The sequence below is a fragment of the Macadamia integrifolia genome, chromosome 6 (genome assembly GCF_013358625.1).
Source record: "Macadamia integrifolia cultivar HAES 741 chromosome 6, SCU_Mint_v3, whole genome shotgun sequence".
Classification (NCBI taxonomy): Eukaryota; Viridiplantae; Streptophyta; class Magnoliopsida; order Proteales; family Proteaceae; genus Macadamia; species Macadamia integrifolia.
Genome location: NC_056562.1, coordinates 27667407 through 27690209, shown reverse-complemented (window position 1 = coordinate 27690209; position 22803 = coordinate 27667407). Strand labels below are relative to the sequence as shown.

Sequence of the window (22803 nt, the reverse complement as noted above, 5' to 3'; positions counted from 1 at the left end):
CTGTTTAAAGGGTACATCCTATGGTTACATGCAACCCAATCAACATCCCTCTTTTCACTCAATCCAAAGGGAACAAGGTAGATCATTTATGATGAGGAGAAAGATAGACACAAGAGTGTAGACAGAGGAGCCATGTTCTTAGACAAAAAAGCATAATGTGTGTGTGTTTGGTGAGATTAAGTTCTTTGACTGCTTGCGTAGTACACCTCCCTTATTCTATCTCTCTCTTCCCACAATAAAGAATACATATGTCATTTCATAAGAAAGAAAAGACATTACCATATATTATGTAGGCCAACAAAATTTAAAATTACCTTTATTACATTGGGAATTAATGTGTTGAAAGATTCAATTCAAAACCGTAAACTTAGCTAGAAAGAGTTCCTCTCAAGTGACATCAAAGACTGAACAAACCAACGTGAGACTTTTTTTTTGGTGGGGGGGGGGGGTTCGGGGGGTGTGTAAATGTGAGACAATTACTCTACAAGTTTTTCACATTTTTATTAAAAAAAAAATTAACATATGGTAGATTATTACTTTATCGTCAGATTAGCATCAAAGCAACTCAATATAACATATTAGGATGATCAGCTCTTTGCTGCCAACTGTCCAAACTACAAATGCTGAGTCACCAATCCTATACTCCATAACTACCTCTTCCCTTCCTAGTCCCTAGTCCCTACCACCGCGGTGAATAATATCCATCCGTTTCCATTGACCATCCCGATCCAACTCACACCCACCTACATCAATTTCCACCTCACCGTCAGTATGGGGGGTGATGGAATGGAATCTTACTTTATCTGAAGTTTGAAGTCTGAACCGACTCTTATGGGAAATCCAATGATGTACTTTTCAGTTTATTCCAAGGGAGATTAACGTCTTTTGCTTAATAAGGGGTAAAAAAGTTATTCTCGTAAGCGTGACAGAATCAACGTGTGTAATTACGAAAACACCGAGAGGGTAATTTGGACATTTACCGTAAAAGGGCAACTCATTTACGACTCACTTAATAACGAGTGCTCATGTAGCCTGCAATTTGATCGCCTTTTGACTCTCCCTCTGTGTCTCAAGCCCAAGCTCTGTCCTATGTTTGGGTTCCCATTTTTAGTAATCCCTCGAAGAATCGGCCACCCCCAAAATGTGAATGAGATGCAATAGAGAGGATTCCCCAAAGCACAAAGTAGAAATCTAATCTTTGTTGTCGTTAATGGCGACTGGTTGGGTCAAATCGTTGCAATGCAAATCGAGAGCCTTCGAAGATGTTTACCATCCAAACCCTAAGCAACTCAATCACCTGATCGCCTCTTCGAGTTGCAGAAAGAGCGTTCAGAACCTCAAGGACGTGGTCGACACCACCAAGAAGAAGCCCAGGAAATTAAACCCACCATCGCCGCCCACACCATCCAGTTTGAGAAACTCAGGAGAACTCAGTAAAGCTGAAGCCGGTTCGAACCCATCAAATCGGGTCCGACGCAGTGTCTCCGCACGTACTTCCCGAACGCCGGAACCCTTCTTCCCAACGCTCACCGAGCTGCCGGAGGGACACCCTTCTCGCAATGTTGTGGAGATAATCTTCCACACGAGCTGGTCGCCTAAGGTATTCTCCGGACGGATCGATATGTTGTTCAAGGTTCAACACCTGCCCAAGACGGTGGCTCGGTTCGAGGAGTATCGAGAGATGGTGAAGTCTCGTGCGAGTGCAGGCGACCTGAATAGCGACACCAGCAGCGGTGGCGGTCGCGGCGACAGTATTAGTAGTAGTAGTTGTAGAGAGGATGATGCGCGGTGCATTGCTGATGGAAACGAGTTGATGAGATTCCATTGCCTGGGCCCCACCACGGGATGGATCTACGATGCCGGTGGCATGTGTACGTTTTCCGGCAAAAACGCGGCTATATGTACTTTCTCCGGTAGCGGATTAGCTCACGAGAGCGCCGGCAGAGGGAAAGGTAGGAGGGCTATGCTGGTGTGCCGAGTCATCGCAGGTAGAGTGTGTAAGCAACTTGGGCTGGATCCCTTTTTGGAAGGCCGAGTTGGGTTTGACTCAGTGAGTGGGGACAATGGGGAGCTCCTGCTATTTGATTCCCGGGCGGTATTGCCTTGTTTCCTTATCATCTATAATAAAATATAAATAAAAAATAAAAATAAAAAGGAAATGTTCTTGTAATTATCAACTCTTTTTTTTTGTTAATGTAATTTTACCTCATCTTTTTCTGACCACGAGAAGTAGAAAATTGGGTTGATAAATGCTTCAACATTTAATATGAGTCCATTTTAATTTTATACATATATTGGGAGGGGTTGTATTGGTGAGGTTTCAGCTGTGAATTGATCCGTAGGTTGTTTTATTTATTTAATTTTTTTTTTTTCTTAACAATGGGTGTGATTAGTCTTATGGGTCTATAATGATTATATAATCATATGGATTGAGTCATAATAGAGTTGAATGAGAACTATTTAAATTTCACTGAAAATAGTGAAAAACAGTAAACACCTCATGTGAGTTGTCCCAATAATGTAAGAATAGTTGAATTCAAAATTACATGCTTTTTGAGGCAAATATCTTTTGTTAACTCAGTTATCCCCTTGGGCTGTCTTTGATAGCCAAAAGAAAAAAACGAAAAGAAAAGAAAAAAGTATAATTTTTTGTACTTTTTTCCTTGGATTAAGAAATTTTCTTTGCACTTGGTATGTTTTCACCCATGAGAAGATTCTCTTTTTCACATTCAAAATTCCCCTCGAGAATTGTGAAATTTTCTTCTGTTCTCCAAAAAATTTTCTTATAAAAAACACAAAAAAAAAATAAGAAAATATGAAAACATAATAAGACAAAAAATGAATGATTACACAATGATTTTCTATGTGCCTATCTCTCTCTTAAAATTCAATTTTTTTTTTAATTTTTTTTCTTTTCATTTCTCTTCTTCTGTTGGAAACCAAACATATATACTATTTTCTCATCATTTCTTTTCTTTTTTTCTCATTTCTTTTTTTTTTTCTCTTTTCTTTTATTTTCTTCTCTTGGCTACCAAACATAGCCTTTGGGGTTGTAGGTATATGTTTTTCATATCATTAATTTAGTGCAGCGTATAGATTCCTTTTCAAACTGACAGTGTGGGAAATTCCCTCAAAAAATATAATATTCTATTATAAATAGAAGGAACGGGGTGGAATCAAGGATTAAAGTATCGGTATCGATTCGCACTTTGTTTGTTTGTGGATTCTTTCTCATAAACTGAGGGTTCATACATGTATTGGGAAATATGAAAATAGGAGATGAATATGGATGTATATGTTTTTCATATCATTAATTTAGTGCAGCGTATAGATTCCTTTTCACACTGACAGTGTGGGAAATTCCCTCAAAAAATATAATATTCTATTATAAATAGAAGGAACGGGGTGAAGGAATATGGCGGTATCTGTTGGAGAGAGAGAGAGAGAGAGAGAGAGAGAGAGAGAGAGAGAGAGAGCCTTAAAGAGTTTTGGAGTTATTTTGTGTGTCGTTAATTTTCTACAGCAATTGCAGTCAGCAGTTTCCAAGTTGGAGATGATCAAGAGGGGAAAGGGGTCCCACCTCTCTTTGAAGTCTCATTCTTGGAAATATTATACAGTTGAGGTCCTCTGTAGGAACTGCGAGGTAGTCACGGGTTGGATTTTTAGCCAAACATGGGAAATCGAATTGATGGTGTGTTGTTGCCTGTTGGGTTGGGAATGGGGTGAGGGATAGATAACCTCATAACCCCAAGGGTAACTTGGGTCTTGGGACACCACCTGCACAAGGTCCCATGAATCAAAATACCTTGGGATTTTTCACCCCTTTCTGTGTTACAGATTTTATGTTGGGCCCGGTCTACCCAAGGGTTGGCCGGGTTTCCTCATTAATCATTACCCAAAGAAAAAATAAGATTGGAGAATGATTTATGTTGGGAGTTCTAGAGTTATTTAACATTTTTCTTTTTTTGTTAATCAAGATGTCGGTATAGAGTTATAACTTAATATCGTTAATAATTTTACATTGGATATGAGTGGCCCGATGTGAAAACTTATAAGTATTTGAACATTTTCTCCTTAACAGTTAGTTTTTAGGATTATTTCTATCTATATGTTGGTGTACGATGTCTTGTATTTCGTTACAGTTTAATCCAGTGAGCACTGGTGCAGCGTCGGAAGATTTGTACTTTCCGGATTAGGGTTTTTTACTATATATTTGTAGCGAGAGTTTCTTTCTCTGTAATGCAAGAAATACTGAGAGATGTGAGGACGAGCGATATAACCCTATTCTCCTTTGATAGTGAAGTAGGATCTCATCTCATAGAGAACGTAGACAATTTTGTCAAACTTCATAAACTTGTGTGTATTGTTTGTTCTTATTTTTTTCATTTTCTTCTACATCGTTTTAGGATTACGTTTCCACATCTATATCCATGACAGAGTTGATGTACTCGGTGATGGTGAGCTGGCCATAGAAGAAGGGTTGGTCCATGATCTTTTACTCTTCGAGAGAAATTGTCTAATTAAAAGTTATTGGGTGTAGCTTAATTCACGCAAAGGAGAGAAAATTCGGTGCTTGATTAAGACGCACGATCCATTGTCTCTGCATCCCAACTATTTTAGACTTCAAATACATGTGTACATTTGACCTTATTGCATGCGTAGCTTCAGTTTTCACTGCATACTAGACATGGCCCACCCATGTGTTAATTTCCGGCCAGTTGATTAAGGGTCTCCGATGAATGATGCGTTGGTGGGGCCATGTTTTGATGGAATTTCTCCGTGTTAGAGGTGGACTTTAATACACCGTTCGGTCATCTCAGCTACCATTAATGATCACCTTTGTAGCCTGGAGATGAGATGACTAGAGAATGAAAATGGAGTCAAAACGTGAGGGCTGATGGAATCAGTTGGTGGATAAATTTTATGTGTGGAGCAATCTTGTACGAGGACTTGATCAGCTCTCAACAAACTATTTTCTTTGTGTTTGGGTGATGATTTTTTTTAGGAGAGGCTGAAGAGATAAGAACAGCCTCAAACACAAAAATGGCTGATGGGATTCAGATCCTGACGGGTGCAATTCCTCCTTAATCTGACTATCAGTGTTCCTATTGATGTGGACAATTAAGATTAGGTGACAGAAAACCAGAGGCACCATGTGAGTCTGCAGCTGCACCACATATTCAAACCTGACTTCAGAAGCAAACGACCCTCACTCAGTCAGTCATATACACAAAGGCCATATATATTATAATTGATGTTTCACATCATAATTATTAGAAGTCTCCCTTCCTGCCTACAACCTTTTGGGACATATTTAGATCCTGATGGATCCAAATCCAAAGCCTAACTTTATATTCAAAGTAGTTAATTGTTGAATCTAAAATAATAAGATTGTTAAGATCTTTGCAAGTGCACTTTGATGGATTATATCATCCAGAATGACTCAATGATCACCAATGTTGAACAGGTTCCGTTACTTTGTTTTTCAAAGGTGAAACTTTTTTATTAATGGAAAAGAAAAGCTGGAGTTGTGTCGTGTAGAGGATTGTGGCAGCTCTTCTGTGTTAGCATCCCAATGCAAATTTAGAATGAAAAAAATATGAGGAATTTTGATGCGCCCTCTCCAAAAGTTCTGGAATTATTTTGGACTTTTCCTCCTTCTCTCTATTGAAAGCTTAACATTGGTGGTTGTTCCCTTGGAAACTTAGGATGTGTAGAAACGCAACCCTTAAACGATGCAGAAGATAATGGAACAAACAAAACAAACAATGCACACGGATTTTACGAGGTTCGACAAGGTTGCCTATGTCCCCGGTGAGATGAGATCATGCTTCACTATCAATGGAGAATAGGGTTATAGCGTTCGTCCTCACACCTCTCAATATTGCTTGCATTACAGAGAAAGAAACCCTCGCTACAAATATATAGCGAAAAAACCCTAATCCGGAAAGTACACAATTGCCCTCAAATAAAAAATTTGAGCGGGGGGCTGCGCCCCCTACACCCCTGCTATGCAGGGGGGCCTCCTGCCCCCCTTGCAACCCCCAGGGCCCGCTAACCGGCTAGCGGGACCGCAATCCTGCCTGTCTAGGTGCTGCACCAGTACTCCCTGGATTAAACTGCGACGGAATAAAAGACATCATACACCAACAGGATGCTCAGATGCATGAGGAATTTTACGAGATGATAAATGTTATCTTCTCCTTTGCTTCTCATACTATGAAGACATTGGAACTAATTTCATGGTTGAGTTCGTTGCCTTCTTTCATGGCATGCATCATGCGAAGCACATGAGCATTGAAAATCTTTGGATTAAGTGCGACTCCAATTCAGTCGTTACTTGCATTAGGAATCAAAAAATTCCATGGTGTTTCGAGCAAAGATGGTTTGAAAATCTTTGGATTAAGTGTGACTCCAATGCAGTTGTCACTTGCATTAGGAATCAAAAAAGTCCATGGTGTTTCGAGCAAAGATGGTTATTTTACAAGAATTTTCTGAATGGAATAAATTGAAAATTCACACTGTTACAGCAAAGTTAACGCCACTGCAAATAAGCTAGCAAACCATAGAGGCAAGATAAAAAAGTTTTGTCCCATGGTTAATAGTTCCTTCATTTGTTTTATCTGATGTAAACTGGGATTTTCATAGAAGACCCAGATTTCAGTTTACATAGACATTGTGATTGGGCTAAAAATCTACTATTGACCATGCCCAAGGTGGATTTTTAGTTCAATGGTTTTTTATTTCTGCTGCATCACCATTCTTTGATTATTAATGGTGAAACTCTTGTTCTTGGGAGTTAAGTTTGAACCTGGTAATTCAAAACTTGATAGCACCATGCCCATATCCGATTTAGATCATTCCCCTTGTCACAATTCCTAAGAAAATTTTCAAAAATTATAGCTTCAAATCTGATAAAATGGATGAACAAATGTGGGCTGAAAAATTCGCAAATGTATTGGGGCCGAGGCCTCTAATTCAAAAGTCATAGGAAAGTGTAAACAACTCATTTTGTTACCCTGGAGGCGCGCGCATGGTGATAATGAACGGATGCCCTTAGCGTGTGGAGTCTATTTCAAAGCCATGGAGATCTTTGTTCCCTACTAAGTTTTAAAATTTCTCAAAATAATCGAGAGAGGTAACCTTGGGAAATGACCAAAATACTTATTAAAATGTTGATGAAATCATGGTGGGTCAAACAACCTTAAGTTTGGTCTGATTAAATGATTTTTATTGTTAAAATTATTGTATTAAAAATGGTTTGAAATCCTCTAGCCTGATCTTTGGCTCTGTGCATGCCCTAAGATACCTGAGTCTAATTTCACATCCTTGTGTGTTGGGTTTCTACCTTGGTTTACCCCCACCCCCTTTCCGTCATTATATTCACCAAGGTATCAGAGCCAAATCCACAAATTTAATCGAAAAACAACAGACGAGTTGCTTTAAATGAGATAGATGCAAAGATGCATCAACAACCAACGCTAAAAAAAAATAACCCCCTACCAATGTTTTACAAGGAAAAAATGGAAACAATATTCAGGTTGGCAATGGAAACAATATTCAGGTTGGCAAAGGATTCCACCACCAATAAAATCCCTACCATATACAGAATGAGCAACTATCCATCTGGAGCAGCTCTTCAACCCTGCCAGTGCCATTAGTGAGATTCCAAAAGGGTAAACAATGGCTTGCCCTTCAGTCGCTCACGACCCTGCAACATCACATGACAGATCCACAATAAGAGGCCAGTTCACCCTTTATCTTAGTCTGACTAGGAGGGAAGAAAAAGAAAAAATACTCCATTGTCCAAATTCAGATTCTGAAATTTCTGGGCTTATGAACTCCCTGCATAGGAACATATGAAGTCCATGGTTGAACTAACTGAAAAAAGCAGGCAGGATCCCCAATTCAATTAATCATGGACTTGGAGGATAGTAAGAGTGGTTGAGTTTCCAGGAAGTCATACCCTCAAGCTAAGTTACTTCAAGCAATCCCAAACTTGGTTTACCACTGGAAGGAACTTTTCATCATACTCACAGGTAACCACAAAACGCAATGCTTTGATAATATATCATAGTAAAAATATCACAATGCCTGGCTCAATTAATTATGGGTGATTTCATCACTTTAAAGGAGCACAAACTGTATTTACCCATAATAATTCGTTATCCTGCCTTGCAAACCTCTGATTCAGTTGTTTCACTTCCAAGATCTCAGGGCGCTTACCTATGTTTCCTCCTACTTGATCTAATTGTCCACTATTCAAATCCACAGAGCTTTTGCTGTTTTGGTTTGTTCTTCCATGCTTGGTGACTCGGGATTTGATGGATTCAAGAGCAAGTTGATGAATCTAACCAGCATATGAATGAAAATCCAAACTACCCAAGCAGAATGGAAAATACCACCAACAATCAGCTCAAAATGAAAGAATCCTTTGTCCGTCGAACAGGAAGCCTCCTGTTTTTCTTTTTGATTTATTTGTTTTTTCCTTTGTCTATGGGGAGTGTTTACAGTTAATTTTAGCCAAAAAAGAAGTATATGGAGATTTAGTGAAACAAACAGATCACTTAACCCGCAGAATTCAGTTCCTAAGCAAACGTATTTAGATATTATGTTGGCTCCATCCAACAAACGAATACAGCAGCAACAAAGGCGAGAACAGACTTAAATGGAAAGTGTTTATGAGGTAAAACTAAACAGTTCCTACGCTCAAACAAAAATTTAAAATTGTAGCATTTTCCGTCTTCTACTCCAGAAAATTGAGATTTAAATAGGTAGTGTTTGTCAGAAACGAAGTTAAAATTTTCATATGCTGAACAAGGATATTAATTTTCTTCCCCAGCTATGAGTATAGTATAAACACCAAACATATCGTTAGGCTCAGTATGACAAAGCAATTACTGAACAGAAGAAAGAAATATTAAGATGGAAGGAAAAGGAAATGAAAAGAAAGCAACACCATGTTTATTTGCACAGTTCAATACCTCCGCAGATCATTTGAGAAATAGAACAGAAATAGATGAAAAAAAGTTTCTAAAATTTAGTGGCCTAAACATGGTGCAGGAATATGAGAAAATGTGAGAAACTTATTTCTTTAATTGAACAGAAATAGTAATCAGACCTAGACCCATCAATGTCTGTGGTCAAGAAATGACTGGCAGACTGCATAAAGATGAGTATAAAATAGAAAATAATGAAAGAATATAATGCACACACACCTTTAGATCTGGTAGTTCAATTACGCATGCACATTCAACCACTTCTGCACCAACACGCTCTGAGAAACAAAATCATTACATTGAAGTCAATCAAAGAAGAAAACCACACACGCACTTAGCAAACAGAGAGAACTATCACTGGCAATGTAATGTCCATATGCAGGGATAATAAAATAGCAATAAGTTTCCCGTATGCAGCACTTTGGAATGCCTTCCCTTCCCTAATATTTTCACATTGCATATCAGATGAGTCCAAGTTTTGTAGGCAAATAGGACCCAAGGTTGGAATATTAAAGCTAGCATTGCAACTTTCAGCCCAAACAGAGTTATCTACATGGCAAAGAAAAATTTTCAGATACAACTAAGAAAATTAAACTTCTCAAAATATGGTTGAAACCATATAAACAAATGTAAACCTATAAAAACAAGCCCGTCTCTACAAGGCTTATTCTCTCTCTTCTTTACCCTGCCACATAAGCATATAATGTTTGTCACCTTTTTATTTGTTTTCTTCACTTTTCCCTTACCCTACTTTTTCTATTCCAATGAGTATACTCACACACGTTTGTCTCTTCTCTCACTCTCTCATGGCTCTCTCTTGGCATCTCATTCCCTCTTTTTAGGAAGCAATATCTACTTGAAAATGAATATATTTTACCATAAAATTAAGATAAAACACACACACACACACACACATCCCACATCAATGATTCTCTAGCATGGAACTATAGAAAATTAGAAATTTTGCACAACAGGATCCTTTCCCAAAAAAATTCCCAAAAGAATCTCTCCATCTATCCAACATTCCCCCTCCTCCCCATATTACTTACTTTCTACCACAAGAATCTCTCCATCTATCCAACATTCCACCTATTATCACCTTCCTCTAGCCCGCCCTTTATCTGATCATCTTCTCAATATCATATAATCTCCCCCCCCCCCAATCAATAGGTAATTGTCAACATAATATCCTTCCCCATATGATGCATGTCACTTCAAGTGTGCATCCAGTATTCCTTTTCAGTCCTATACATCTGACCCATCATTTTTTATGACAATTATTTGCTGATGTATTTAAGCATTTATTCTAGGCCTTCCAAGTAGTGTAGATGACCCAAGCTAGAGAGATGCATTCACTGCCTCTGAAACTGAACTCACTTAAGGTATGTATCTTTCTAACCATTTCCGCTTATGCTCCATTTTATTTGAGTTTACCAAATACATTTTCTTCCTTCAGAAAGTGGGGTTTGAAGAGATTAGGTAGACGTCTATCTACTCTGTGTAAGCAACTTTGTTGAGTATATGTTTTCAAACAAGAACATGCATTCAAGTGGCTCTTCCTATTCTAAATAAAGGGTTGCTAAATATGTTGGCATGAAAGTTGTTTCTTTTTTCTTTTTTTTTGTTGACTTTTTGTTTTATTAATATATTAAAAAAAAAATGGCTTGGTGGGTTTCATCACAAAATAGGCTTTAAAAATACTTTTTTTCATTAGAAAATTGGAAAAAAAAAATCCCGACTTTAGTTTCCTAATACATAAGATTTTAAATAAGAATATGCATTAAATAGAACTAAGGAAAGGAGAGCTTACTTGTAAATATTAGAAAATAGGCTTTTAAGAGATATTTCCAAGAACACATCTTCAACCTATTGAAAATGATATTCTAGCGTCAAAGAAGTTCTCCCAGTTGACTCAACCTCCCTCTTAGACCTCCAAGTTGCAGAAAATCTTGAAAGTAGGTTCGTAAGTCCTATCTCTATCAAGTCCAGATCATTCAGACTTCAACAAATAAGCAATGAATTAAAAGTAAACCCATGAAATTGGAGGTAGCATTAGTAGCAGGTCACGGTTAGATCTCAAAGAAAGTCCAACTAAAAGGGATAGTTCCAGTGGCCAACTATATAGGACTGAATCACCTAGAGTAGATGGACCCACACCCAAAGTGTGAGGAAGAAATGAAGAGAGGAGGGAGAAATTGATCCCAAATGATGAGGGACTGTGAGTCGCCAGAAACAGAGCAACAACAACAACCACAACAACAACAAAGCCTTATCCCAACTAAATGGGGTCAGCTACATGGATCCTTGCCCTCCAATCAGCTCTATTCGAAGTCATGTGGTAAAAGGCCTAGGCTATGCATGTCTTTCCTCACCACCTCTCCTAGGGTTAATTTTGTCCTACCCCTGGCTCTTTTAGATCTTTCAATGGATAAAATCACACCTCCAAACTGGAGCATATAAAGGCCTCCGTTGAACATGTCCATGCCATTCTCAAATGACTTTCTCATAGCTTATCATTTATCAGGGCTACACTCAACTCAGCTCTAATGTGGTCATTCCTTACTTTGTCCTTCCTAGTTTTGTCATACATCCATCTCAACATCCTCATCTCCGCTACACTTAGTTTATTTACATGATGCTTCTTAACTGCCCGACATTCCGCACAATACATCATAGCCGGTCATATAACAGTCCTATAAAATTTCCCTTTAAGCTATAAAGGAAGACGCTGATCACACAACACTTCAGAAACAAAGCACGATAATAAAAGTTTTGAACAACAGAAATATGGTAAGTAGAAGGAGAAATATGAAGAAACTTAAACAAAGATGTAGTGAAGAGATATGACTAAAAAGGGAAGACAGGGTCGAAGTGAAGGGGAGAGAAAGAAAGAAGAGAAGAAAGGTCAAGTCACAAGGAGGAAGGAAGGCCACATGGCATGCCCTTGCACCACAAACATAAGAAACTCCAACTCAATATCCCATTCAATCTAATCTAATCGTTGGAATGTTTACATATATAAAGAAAGAAAAACTCCTAATCGTATCTATCTTGAATTTAAATTCTAATTTCTAACAATGACAGTATCAAAATACAAATACAAGCCCAAATAAATAACTGCTAAATTAATGCCTTTATATCCCACTGGACCAAGACCATAGTTGGACTCAATTCTTCTTGGTAGACTCAACCTCCCTCCCAAACCTCTAAGTTGCAGTTTGAAAGTAGTTTTGTAAGACCCATCTCTCCAGACCATTGAGACTTCAACAAATAAGCAATGAATTAAAAGTAAACCCCTGAAATTGGAAGTAGCGGTAGTAGCAGGTCACAGTTAGGTCTCAAAGACAGTCCAACCAAAAGGGATGGTTCCAGTGACCAACTATCAAGGAATTTTTTATTTTTTTGGTAAGAAACTATCAACGAATTGAATTGCCTAGAGTAGAGGGACCCATGCCCAAAGTATGAGGAAGAAATGAAGAGAGGTGGGAGAGATCGATCCCAAATACTGAGGGACTGTTAAGTCACCAGAAACAGAGCATGATAATAAAAGTTTTGAATAACAGAAATATAGGAAGTAGAAGGAAAAATTACAAGAAAATTAAGCACGGATGTAGGGAAGAAATCAGACCTGAAAGTGGAAGACAAGGTCATGTGAAAGGGAGAGGAAGGAAGAAGAGAAGAAAAGCAAAGTCACGAGGAAGAAGGGGGACGGCCACACCATGGTTGGAGATTTTGATTTCAACCTTGGTTTCGATCAAAACTCTGAATGTTTCAGCTGGCCATTTTGGTGGTGTTTTGACCAGAACCTTCACGAAAATCCTAACTAAGCATTTCTAAACATATTGGAACCTTTAGAGTGTAAACAACACACCCAAAATAGTAGCTTCATTTCATACCTCAGGTTGGCAGTGTATGTAGTACCCTGCTATATTCTTTCTCAAATATAACCTATTTTATACATAATTTAGTATTAAAACACATAAAATTCAATGAAACAAATAAAATATGCATTAGGAATGAACAAAAACCATTTAATATTACACAATATCAAAGTCTTATAAGTACTCAAGCACAAGTGTACAACCGATGTTAAAATACCCCCGCAAAACCGTTCCTTCAATTCTGTCAGTACCATATAGAGTTCTGGGAAAGCTTGAAACCTTTGGGGAAAAAGAGTATGCCTCTATGTTTGAATCTTACACCAATCTTGCTCAAATGCAGAAAATCGTTGTTGTAGATGCAGTAGTACCCAATATTTTGTTCCACCAAGAAATGTTGGTGATTTGGCCTAAACAGTACTTTATATGTAGTATGTACTATTTTGTACTGAAACCGAATTGAAATCGTGTCCAAAGTTCCAAACCAAAATTTTGCCTGAAACCCTGCACACTCATATTGAGTCACGTCCAACTTCATTTCAACTTTTGTTGAAACCAAAATATTTCACGAAATCTCAATGGTTTTGATCGAGCTTTCAAACAACAGGCCACATGGCCTGGCACTTGCACCACAAATGTGAGAAACTCTAACTCAGTATTCCATTCAATCTAATATAATGGTTGGACTGCCAATTCATATCGACATGGGCCTCCAAACGGGTTCATACTGGTCCAAGGCAACACTACTGCATCACCAGCATTCTTGATGCATGCGACAATGTAAGATAATCTTAGATTTTCAGATTACTTGTGTGAATATGTGAAAAATACAGGAAATATTATCTGGTACAGCTACTGGACTTGAAGCATGGGCAGTAACTCGGTGAATATCTTCTCAATACTCGCATTAGCCAATCAAGGTTCGCATAATAAGCCATGGCCCGAGATTAACCATCTCAGTATTTCTTGCACCCAACTACATTTTTATAATGTTCAGAAGGGTTTTTTAGATCCAAGAAAATAAATTAATGATGCAAAGGAAATACATACCAAGTAACTTCATTGCTGCAGAGAGTGTCCCTCCAGTGGCTATCAAATCATCAACTACCAAAGCACGTTCACCTGGTTCAACTGCTCCAATGTGCATTTCTAGACAATCTGTTCCATATTCCAAGACATATTCTTCTGAAATAACTTCACCTACAATCAAGATAATAATCAAATAAATCGATACAAGCTCAAAACAATGCACTTGATTAAGAAACATATGTCATGCACCAGTCTGAAATAGCTTCAAGACATCATAATTTTTTAATACCGGACCAGGACCAGGACCAGTACCAGTCAAAATGTGCTTACCGTAACTGGCCTCTCCTGTTTGATTCAACTAGAAACAGGATCCTTTTGTAAAACATTCAAAAACCAACTATTCCTCTTAGGACAAGTTGAAAAACATGAAAATTCATGTTCCATGCATATAAAGGTGGTGACTGAAAACAAGAAATCATGACAAAAGGTGAATTTCATTTGAATAGACGTGTCATGGTAAAAAAATATGGATAAGGACTGGTCTACGAAAAGAAAATTTTTCAAGAAAAATAAAATTGATATGTAAGAATTAAGATAGGATTTCCAGACATTTATGCAGACTGTACAAGCCAGATCCCCTTAAAATTCACCATCAGGCTGGTATTGATAACAATACAATAAGGGAAAGCTCTCAAAAACAAGATTCCAGGGTTGTAATCCGCTGTATGAGTGTCAGTATGACCATGGAATCTAATATCTGCTTCTTCAGTTATCTGACCAAAAGACTCCACATGTTTCTGACATCATTCTGCCCAAGATAGGCAAACTTCAACAGAATACAACTTCCACCCCCCCCCCCCCCCCGCGTAAAAAGTCACAAAAGGAAGCCCCTCTTCTTGGCATTTATAAATTAGGGACAACGTTCTCTGTTCAGAAGCAGAGGGTGCACAGAGCAGAGCACCCTCCGCTCTCTCTCTCTCTCTCTCTCTCCTCCCCCAGATGAAATGACCTTTCTTCCCAAGGAGAGAGACAGAGAGCGGGAGGTGCTGGCGTACCCTGCTCCTGGACAGAGAAAACTCTCCCCATAAACTAAGAAACAGATTAGTGGCATTACTATGAGAACAGTTAAAAAGACATGGTTGTTGTAGAGTAGATGTGGACAGAAGCACAAAGCACTGAATTTCATCACTCCACATTAATCAACAAAAAAATTTCCACACCTGTACCATCAAGTATCAAGTCAAACTTCGTCATCAACTGTTTTATTTCAAATTGCCTATCTCTAGCCAAACTTCCTAGAGCCCTGCCTAACCATGACTGATGGGAATCTAGGTCTTAGCCACACTTTTGGGGTCAATTTCCTACATGAATACCTTGATTGACTTGTAACAAGTAAGACAAAAGGTACAAAAAAATATCAGGCAACAAAAGTATGAATTCAAAGAGTGATCCTCGTAGGTAAGCTCCCAATTTCAGGATATCCAAAAAGTTGATACAACAAGCAATAAAATGAATCTTGTAAATCACAAAGATTCTTGTCAAATACAGTATCAAATAAAGCTAAAAGCAGCCCAGGAGTAGAAAATGATATCAGTGTTTCACAAACAGGAAAAGAGAACTGAGCAATAGAAACAAGAGTTCATATGCATCAGGTACAGAAAATATCTGATTTATCACTGCATAGCACACACAAGCAAAAATTGCAATCACAACTGTAGGTATATGAATGCATGAACCGGTTCCTACATATCCCATCTAGCAAAGTATTTTATCTATCAGTCTAAGGAATGGCAGATTAAGGTGGCAATACAACAGTACATAATGTCTACGTGTTCACAGTGTCAACCCCTAGCAAGGTAGTAAATTTCAGCCAAAAGCCGTGAAATTTTACTAAAAGAGGCTGTTTCGCAGAATCATAAATACTAATGGATAAAAACAGTTTATACAATTGGGAACTGTGCCAAACACAGAAGGGCATAGAACCTATGTGGAATTGTGCTTTATGCCCTAGAGAATAAATACCACACACAAACACACAAGTGAAAAGGAAGAGACAGGAAACTATTACACAAAGATGAAATATACCTGGCAATTTCCTCGGTTTCCGCAAAGGAACAAACTTTGCTCCAATAGCCAATGCGATGGGAGGGCCAAAAATGAAACCACGAGCCTCAATCCCTAGGAAAAATAGAATAATCTGAGAAAGAATAAAATGCTTGACACTGTTGTTTTGGATATTATAAAATCAGCTCCAGCATATATATACAACAAAGAAAGAACCCAAGCAAATGAACCATGTATCAATTCATACATCTGTAAGCTCAGAACTGCTTTCTCTTTGTCTAGGTAGCGGGTGCATGTACACTTAATATAAAGCATGTAGCAAAAGAAGGCTACTAACAGTAAATAACAAAGTTAAAAACTGGCAATTGGCATATCAGGACTAATTCTGAATAGTCCAAGAAGAAGCATGAAATATTCAATAAAGATAATACATGGGTTGAGAACTATGTAAAGACCATAATGAAATATTAAACAAGTCGAAATCAAGGGATAATTGAAGGAGAATCAGTAAGAATATAAGAAGCAGTGACAGATAATATCATGGACAGACATAAAACTAGGGAATAATGGGATTATTGGAGATGAATAGTAGATGATTTGCAAAACCAACTGCTTTACTAATTAGTGTTGAAAGAAGACCTTGGACCAATAGAATGAATCCTTCGTGGGCAACAATTATTAGCGACAGTAATTCAATCTTCATGAAGTTAAGACTACCCAAATAAATACCAGCACAAAATAAAGATGGAAGTATCTTGATACTGAAATAACTGTCAATGTATCGAAATTGAACAAGTAGAGCATTCATAGGAAATCACAAATGGTGCATATCATTCATGAAAATCAATATCAAGTTGAATTGCTAATGCATCAACCAACTGTATATAGCAGTTCACCAAAGCAAGAAATTTCAGACCATAACACCAACACTACAAGCAGGCCCCCAATTAACTTGAAAGAAATCCCAAGCAATTCTCAAAAACATAAAGCCATCAGAAGAAAACAAAAGGGAGAGGAGACGACAATTGGACAAAACAAAAACCCTATCCAGAGAGCTAAAAACATTGGGAAACACATACTACCCTACATCCTCCTAATCAACAAAATTGAACATGCATGAATCAACAAACATCCATATTGCAAAATACAGAATCATAAACGAGAAACAATTTAAATAAAATGGATCCAGATTACTGTAGAATGCTGCATTACTCAACATAGCTTCCTCAGGCTCCCAGCGTTCACATGGACACTGTGATACATTAACACAGAATGAACATTGAAGTTTGTTTAATCTTTAAGCATGACTAAAAATGGGAATAATAAGCTTCTTTAATTGATCTAATTTATATTTATAAATTTCATAATACACTTAACGGATAACAAATTTTATACATATAGATACTGTACAAAACTAAATATTTAAATTTAGACAGGACGAAACTAGGCTTCCTTTTCTTCACGCCATGTATTCCAAAGACCAGCGAGGGTCTTCCATGTGTTTCATCTATAATTTATTCCCAATAGGCAATAGTTGACACAGATTTATTGCCGGGAGTTACAAGCAACATTTCATTCTATCAATTTATTCATCAAAACGGGAAAAATTACTGTCAATCCATCAAGTTAAAGTTCCAATTATTCAATAGATGCCCTGTTTCTCAAAAAGGAAAATTTACCAATTACAAAGAGAACTCAAGGGAAATAAAGTAGATCAATAAAGACAAATATCACTTGCACTAATATACATAGTGTTCCAACTTGATCTTTCTGATAAAGAAAAGAGATTTTGTTTCATCAAATTCCACCATCAAGGAATCTAGATAGTACCAGAATACCATCCTCATCCTCCAAAAACTGAGTCATAATCCTGGTGATAATGATCCATCATTTCAATCACCACTAGGAAGTGAACAAGAAAATAACAGAAAGGACAACAAAGAAGAAGAAACAAGGTCAGAATCAAATTGTTGAACAGTATAACCAAAAAAATCACAGACTGGAGCCAAGAACAGTCCCAATCTGAACATGCATAAGGTGGGACCACTTAACAAGGAGGGAAACCATCACCTATGACCCATCACCCGCCACCAACCATGCAAAGAGGATCATGACACAGTTCACAATAGCATTGTGAGGCGTCGAAATGTTCAGAGCTAATACTCGATGACCCAGCCCACTAATAAAACTCCTAGTCAAACACCATCACTCCATGACATCCTTACAGCCATACAAGAAGAAGAAAAAAATCCCAAAGGCATCCAAAAGAAAACCCGAAACGTTTGCAGTGGCAATGGTACTGAAGAAAAAAAAAAAAAAAACGGAAACATACTGTGCTCCTCAACCAACTTTGCTCAAAGGACGGACCCCACCACCCAATGAAAAATATCTAGTAAAACCCAAATTTAAACTCCAAAGCAAACGCACCCACTAACCCAGCATACATGTTAGTATGTTACAGTGATTAAATCAAGCAATTTTACCCAAAAAAGAAATACAACAGAGAGAAAAGTGGATAACACTCCGGTTACCTGCAACGACAGATATATTTTTCCCCTTGTACCTCTCGACGAACAAATCTACACTGTTCTTGAACGCCTTAGGATCAAGTAGCAGGGTGGTGATATCCTTGAACATGATCCCTGATATTATCGTCATTAAATTATCAGCAAAAGTGCTAAAAGTAGAAAAAAAAATATTTGAAACCAAAAGATTGTTTCATTGGGCATTACACTCAAACCGAACACAGATACATTTACTATTCGAGCAAAAGAACAGAATCCAACAGAGAATAAAGCTCTTCGATCGATTGCATAACACAGAAAGTTAAAATTCTACAGTTTTCCAACAAACATAAGAGATATATGAAACCTGGTTTAGGGAAATTGGGAACGACGCTTATTCTATTTCTGATGCGATGGATTCGAGGGTCTTCGTCCTTGCAACCCGACATTGTAGAGTCACAGAGCAACCAGAAAGAAGCTCCTCCCACCCCGTCTCTCTCTCTCTCTCTCTCTCTCTCTCTCTCTCTGTGAACATGCAAAGAGTGTGTGTGCGTGTTGTGTGCTGCGGCAGTTAAAAAGAGACTCTGTTCTGCAACAGAAAATCCATAAATGAGAATATTAAAAAGGAAGACCAGCCGAACAGGGAGGGAATGAGAGATTAAAACTCAAGAAAGGAGGTGAAAAGGAAGGGAGAGAATGAAGGGTATTATAGGGATTAGAGAGTGAAGGAAATTTGGCAAGGCCTCTCTCCATCACTCCATGAGAGAGAGAGGAGAATTGTTGGTTAGGTGACAATTCTCGTTTTACTTGTGGTGGGCCACCATTGATTCTATAATCTTAATCCGACGGCTACGATAGACCCTATCTCAAACCTAAATGGCGTGCATCTCGATAGATCATTATCCAAGCGCCCACGGGCCACGGGCTACGGCCACGAGTGATGTTTCGAAACTTCCGTTACGTTACGAGTTACGACCACGTGAAAATTGATTTTAATTGGGGTGAGCGTTACGAGTCTTCAACACGTGAAAAAAATTTTGGTTGGGGTGACCGTTACCTGAGCATTTTTTTCCCCGTTATATCCTTGTAAGGGAGAAGATGGTAAACCTATTAACACTAGCTTAGTTTAATGGTGACAATTTAAGTTTACAGAGCTTCCCTGGGGAGGAGCTCATGTGATCTAACCTTATCATGTACGTGTGTGTGTATGTAGGAGTGAGTGTGGAAATAAGTGGTTATTCGCCTAAAAAGAAATAAAAGAATGTTAATGTGAAGTGGCGTGGCGTGGCGTGACCTACACGCCTAAACACAAACTGTGTGAAAAAACCGTTACACCCCATGTTATCTGTTACTATAGATTCTGGCACAATGAAGATCTACAAACAATAGATAAGAAAAATAGCTCAAAGGGTGAGGCAGAGCTCACTTATTGGGTGACAGGTCACTCTTCTTGTTGATATGGATTGATGAGCTATTGGTGGATCGTTCCTTATCCAAGTTGAGGTGGCAAATCTCTTAACAATTAACCTAATCATGGTTATTTCCATATAACTGTCAACCCGCCTATACTGGGGGTCAATAACCTTGGTTGCCTTGGAAAATGGTTATTAGCATCACTGTACTGTGGAATCAAGGTGACATGTGGAAGGTGGGCATAAACCCTATAATGGGACATGTGGCCAACGGTGATGAGCATCCCCTAGGAGGGTAGACTTGGATGGAACTGATTGAGTCTCAATTAAGTGGCCTCGTTAGATCAGTGTGTTGGGCAGGGCCGCTCAGGCTTATATAGTGTCAATGCATTTACCTGATCTCTTCTGTGTATGCCCTGAGGAGTTCCAGGCTCATATTCTTTTTAAATAACCCCAATGGAAATAGTAATAGAAGTTTCATCAGGAACAAAATTCTCACCTTTCATAAGTCGGTGGTCATTTCACCCTCCACTGAAGCAACCACGCAGGAGTTCTGTATGCCATAGGATGAGAATCCGAGGGTTGGGAAATTTTGAGATTTCTTATAGAAACTAAATGGTTAAAATGTGGGTCCTACTCCGGGCAACTGCCTAAAATGTATGTTTTATCGATCTTCGGGTATGATTGGGAGATTAGTGAAATCAGATAAAATATTAAAAAAGAAAGCGGGGTATCGGCTTCGCCCCTAAGAATTTGGAAATAAAATAGTGTTATAATTTTTGACTACTACGGTGATTCATTTCTTTGTTAGTATTACTATTGAATCTAATTAATTATTAACCACTTTGGCTGAAATCAAAATCCAAGCGAAGTATCCTAAATTCTTAACCATATAAGCCCGTGTTAGCTACTTCTCTTGTCAATTAATGGGTATATTCTGCAGTTGGATTGGTTAGGGCTCATCCTCTTTCTTTTCCTCGATGGATGGGCCCGTGGTCCAAGTTCGAAGTCCACTTCATGATTATGTCCCCATTGCGAAAGAGCTCAACAACAACAACAACAATGACAAAGCTTTATCCTAATTTAATGAGATCTCTCATATGAATCCAAATGAAAAACAAAGAGGAGAAAAAGAAAAAGTCATGAGAAGTAAAAGACAAACAATATCCATATGGGGTCAACCACATGAATCCTATGTTTGGTATCCTCTCCAACACCAGAAACCCTCTAACGATCCATCCAAAGGCTGGAAAGGCTTGGACACATATCCCCAAATGTTGGTAAGTGTTGAAATGTGTGATCAAGCCCCTTGTAGCCCTTGGATGATCATTGAAAGGGTGTTGGAGGGTGCAATTGTTAGAAATGAGCTTGATCATGAATCTTAACCCTCCAATCTATTTTATTCAAAACCTCAACAAGATAGAAATTCCGTACACACAATTGGACGAGTACATGGAAGGCGATGTAAATTTTCCCTTTTTTTTTTTTTTTTAAAAATTGTAAACCAAATTCACTCTTTTGAGTGACATATAGACCAATCGTATGAGTTGATTTTTTTTTTTTTTTTACTACCTAAGATAGTTCCAAATCAGTCAACCGATTATCTAGTAGGAACGAACGGGTCAGTTGAATGGACCGATCGAAAATGGAAATGAACCAAATTAGATGAAACAGAAATTGAACCAAAATCAATAATAAACCGAAAAGCCTATAAAAAAAGGTAGTTTTTTTCCATGTATTTATAGGACATAAAACCGAACTGATAACAATCCCATCAAATCAAACCAGATAAAAACCAAAACTGACCAAAAACAAACTTTGGGGTTAACAGTTTATTTTCAACTTGACCAATAATCAACTCAATATCGATTCGGCCCAACCAAAACTGGACCGAACCAACAAATTAACACCCTCACCAAGGCACAAATCATTTATCTAAGGGGTAAGTGGCGCAGAATCCTTAATGGCATATTATTGGGTTGGTGAGATGGTTGAAATCTTGGTACGAATGCTGCTTAGAAAGAGAAGTGGATCTCATATCTATAAGTGAAAACAACCATCAAGCTCCACAATAATAGGGGGCGAGAGGGCCCACCTATATCTATATGAGGAGAATGGACATCAATACCAAACAAAATCTTCTTCCCAGTTTAGGCTGAAAGAAAACAGAGGAGATGAGAAGCAGATTAGATTAGGTTTCTTCCCTAAATACTTCTTCGATCTTCTATCTTCTGGGTTAGGACGTCCGGGTGGGGTTGTTTGATACGCAATGCAGGCTCAACTCTCTTGACATTGACATACGGAAATATGTTGCTTTCGAATCTCACAAGAAATATTTTGGGGCCAACCTGCCAACCTCCCTCCCTGTTCACCATTAATATTACTCTCTCTCTCTCTCTCTCTCTCTCTCTCTCTCTCTCTCTCTCTCTCTCTCCACCATTGTTGTCGCTTTTGAGTTGTAAGTAGTAACTGAGAAGTGTAGGTAAGTAATAAATAATGGAACGTGGCAGCTGCGTGATCTCAAAGCTCAAACACAAAGCAGAGTCTGGCAGGAACAGGGGAGAGAGTGAATGACAAATAAATAAGGCGATTTTGACAATAGAGAAGTGGTAGGACTGGGATCTGGGACAACACCTAACCTAACATTTGTTGGTTTCAATCGCTGACTATGGCCCCCCCGTGAATCAAAGTGTACTGAAACAGGATTTTTAGGATGGATTTTCGGATCTGCTCTAAAGATTCGGCTTTTAATTCTCCTTCCCATGCAGATCTCTTTTTGGCAGTATATGGTATATCTCTATAGGATTTATAGGAGGAAGGATGACATAGGAGGAGCATCTGTCATCTTGATTATTCAAACCTAGCTAAGCTGCCTGACCATTTATCTGAATAAAGGGAGTTTTTTTTTTTTTTTTTA

At 38.3% G+C, this 22803-nt stretch overlaps 2 protein-coding genes across 2 annotated transcripts; one reads left to right on the top strand and one right to left on the bottom strand.

The window, feature by feature from the left end:
• The first annotated feature begins 1030 nt into the window (after positions 1-1030).
• Positions 1031-2286, top strand: LOC122081324. The gene has a single exon (XM_042648400.1). The coding sequence runs from the start codon at positions 1211-1213 to the stop codon at positions 2132-2134; it is 924 nt and encodes a 307-aa protein (XP_042504334.1). The 5' UTR covers positions 1031-1210; the 3' UTR covers positions 2135-2286.
• A 5108-nt stretch (positions 2287-7394) lies between these two features.
• LOC122081794 (adenine phosphoribosyltransferase 3) lies at positions 7395-19137 on the bottom strand. Its single transcript, XM_042649082.1, has 6 exons — positions 18842-19137; positions 18502-18612; positions 15992-16084; positions 13928-14077; positions 9219-9277; positions 7395-7711 (listed from the first exon to the last, which is right to left on the bottom strand). Exons 1-6 carry the CDS (start codon positions 18921-18923, stop codon positions 7658-7660), a joined length of 549 nt encoding a protein of 182 aa, XP_042505016.1. The 5' UTR covers positions 18924-19137; the 3' UTR covers positions 7395-7657.
• Between the last annotated feature and the right edge of the window lie 3666 nt (positions 19138-22803).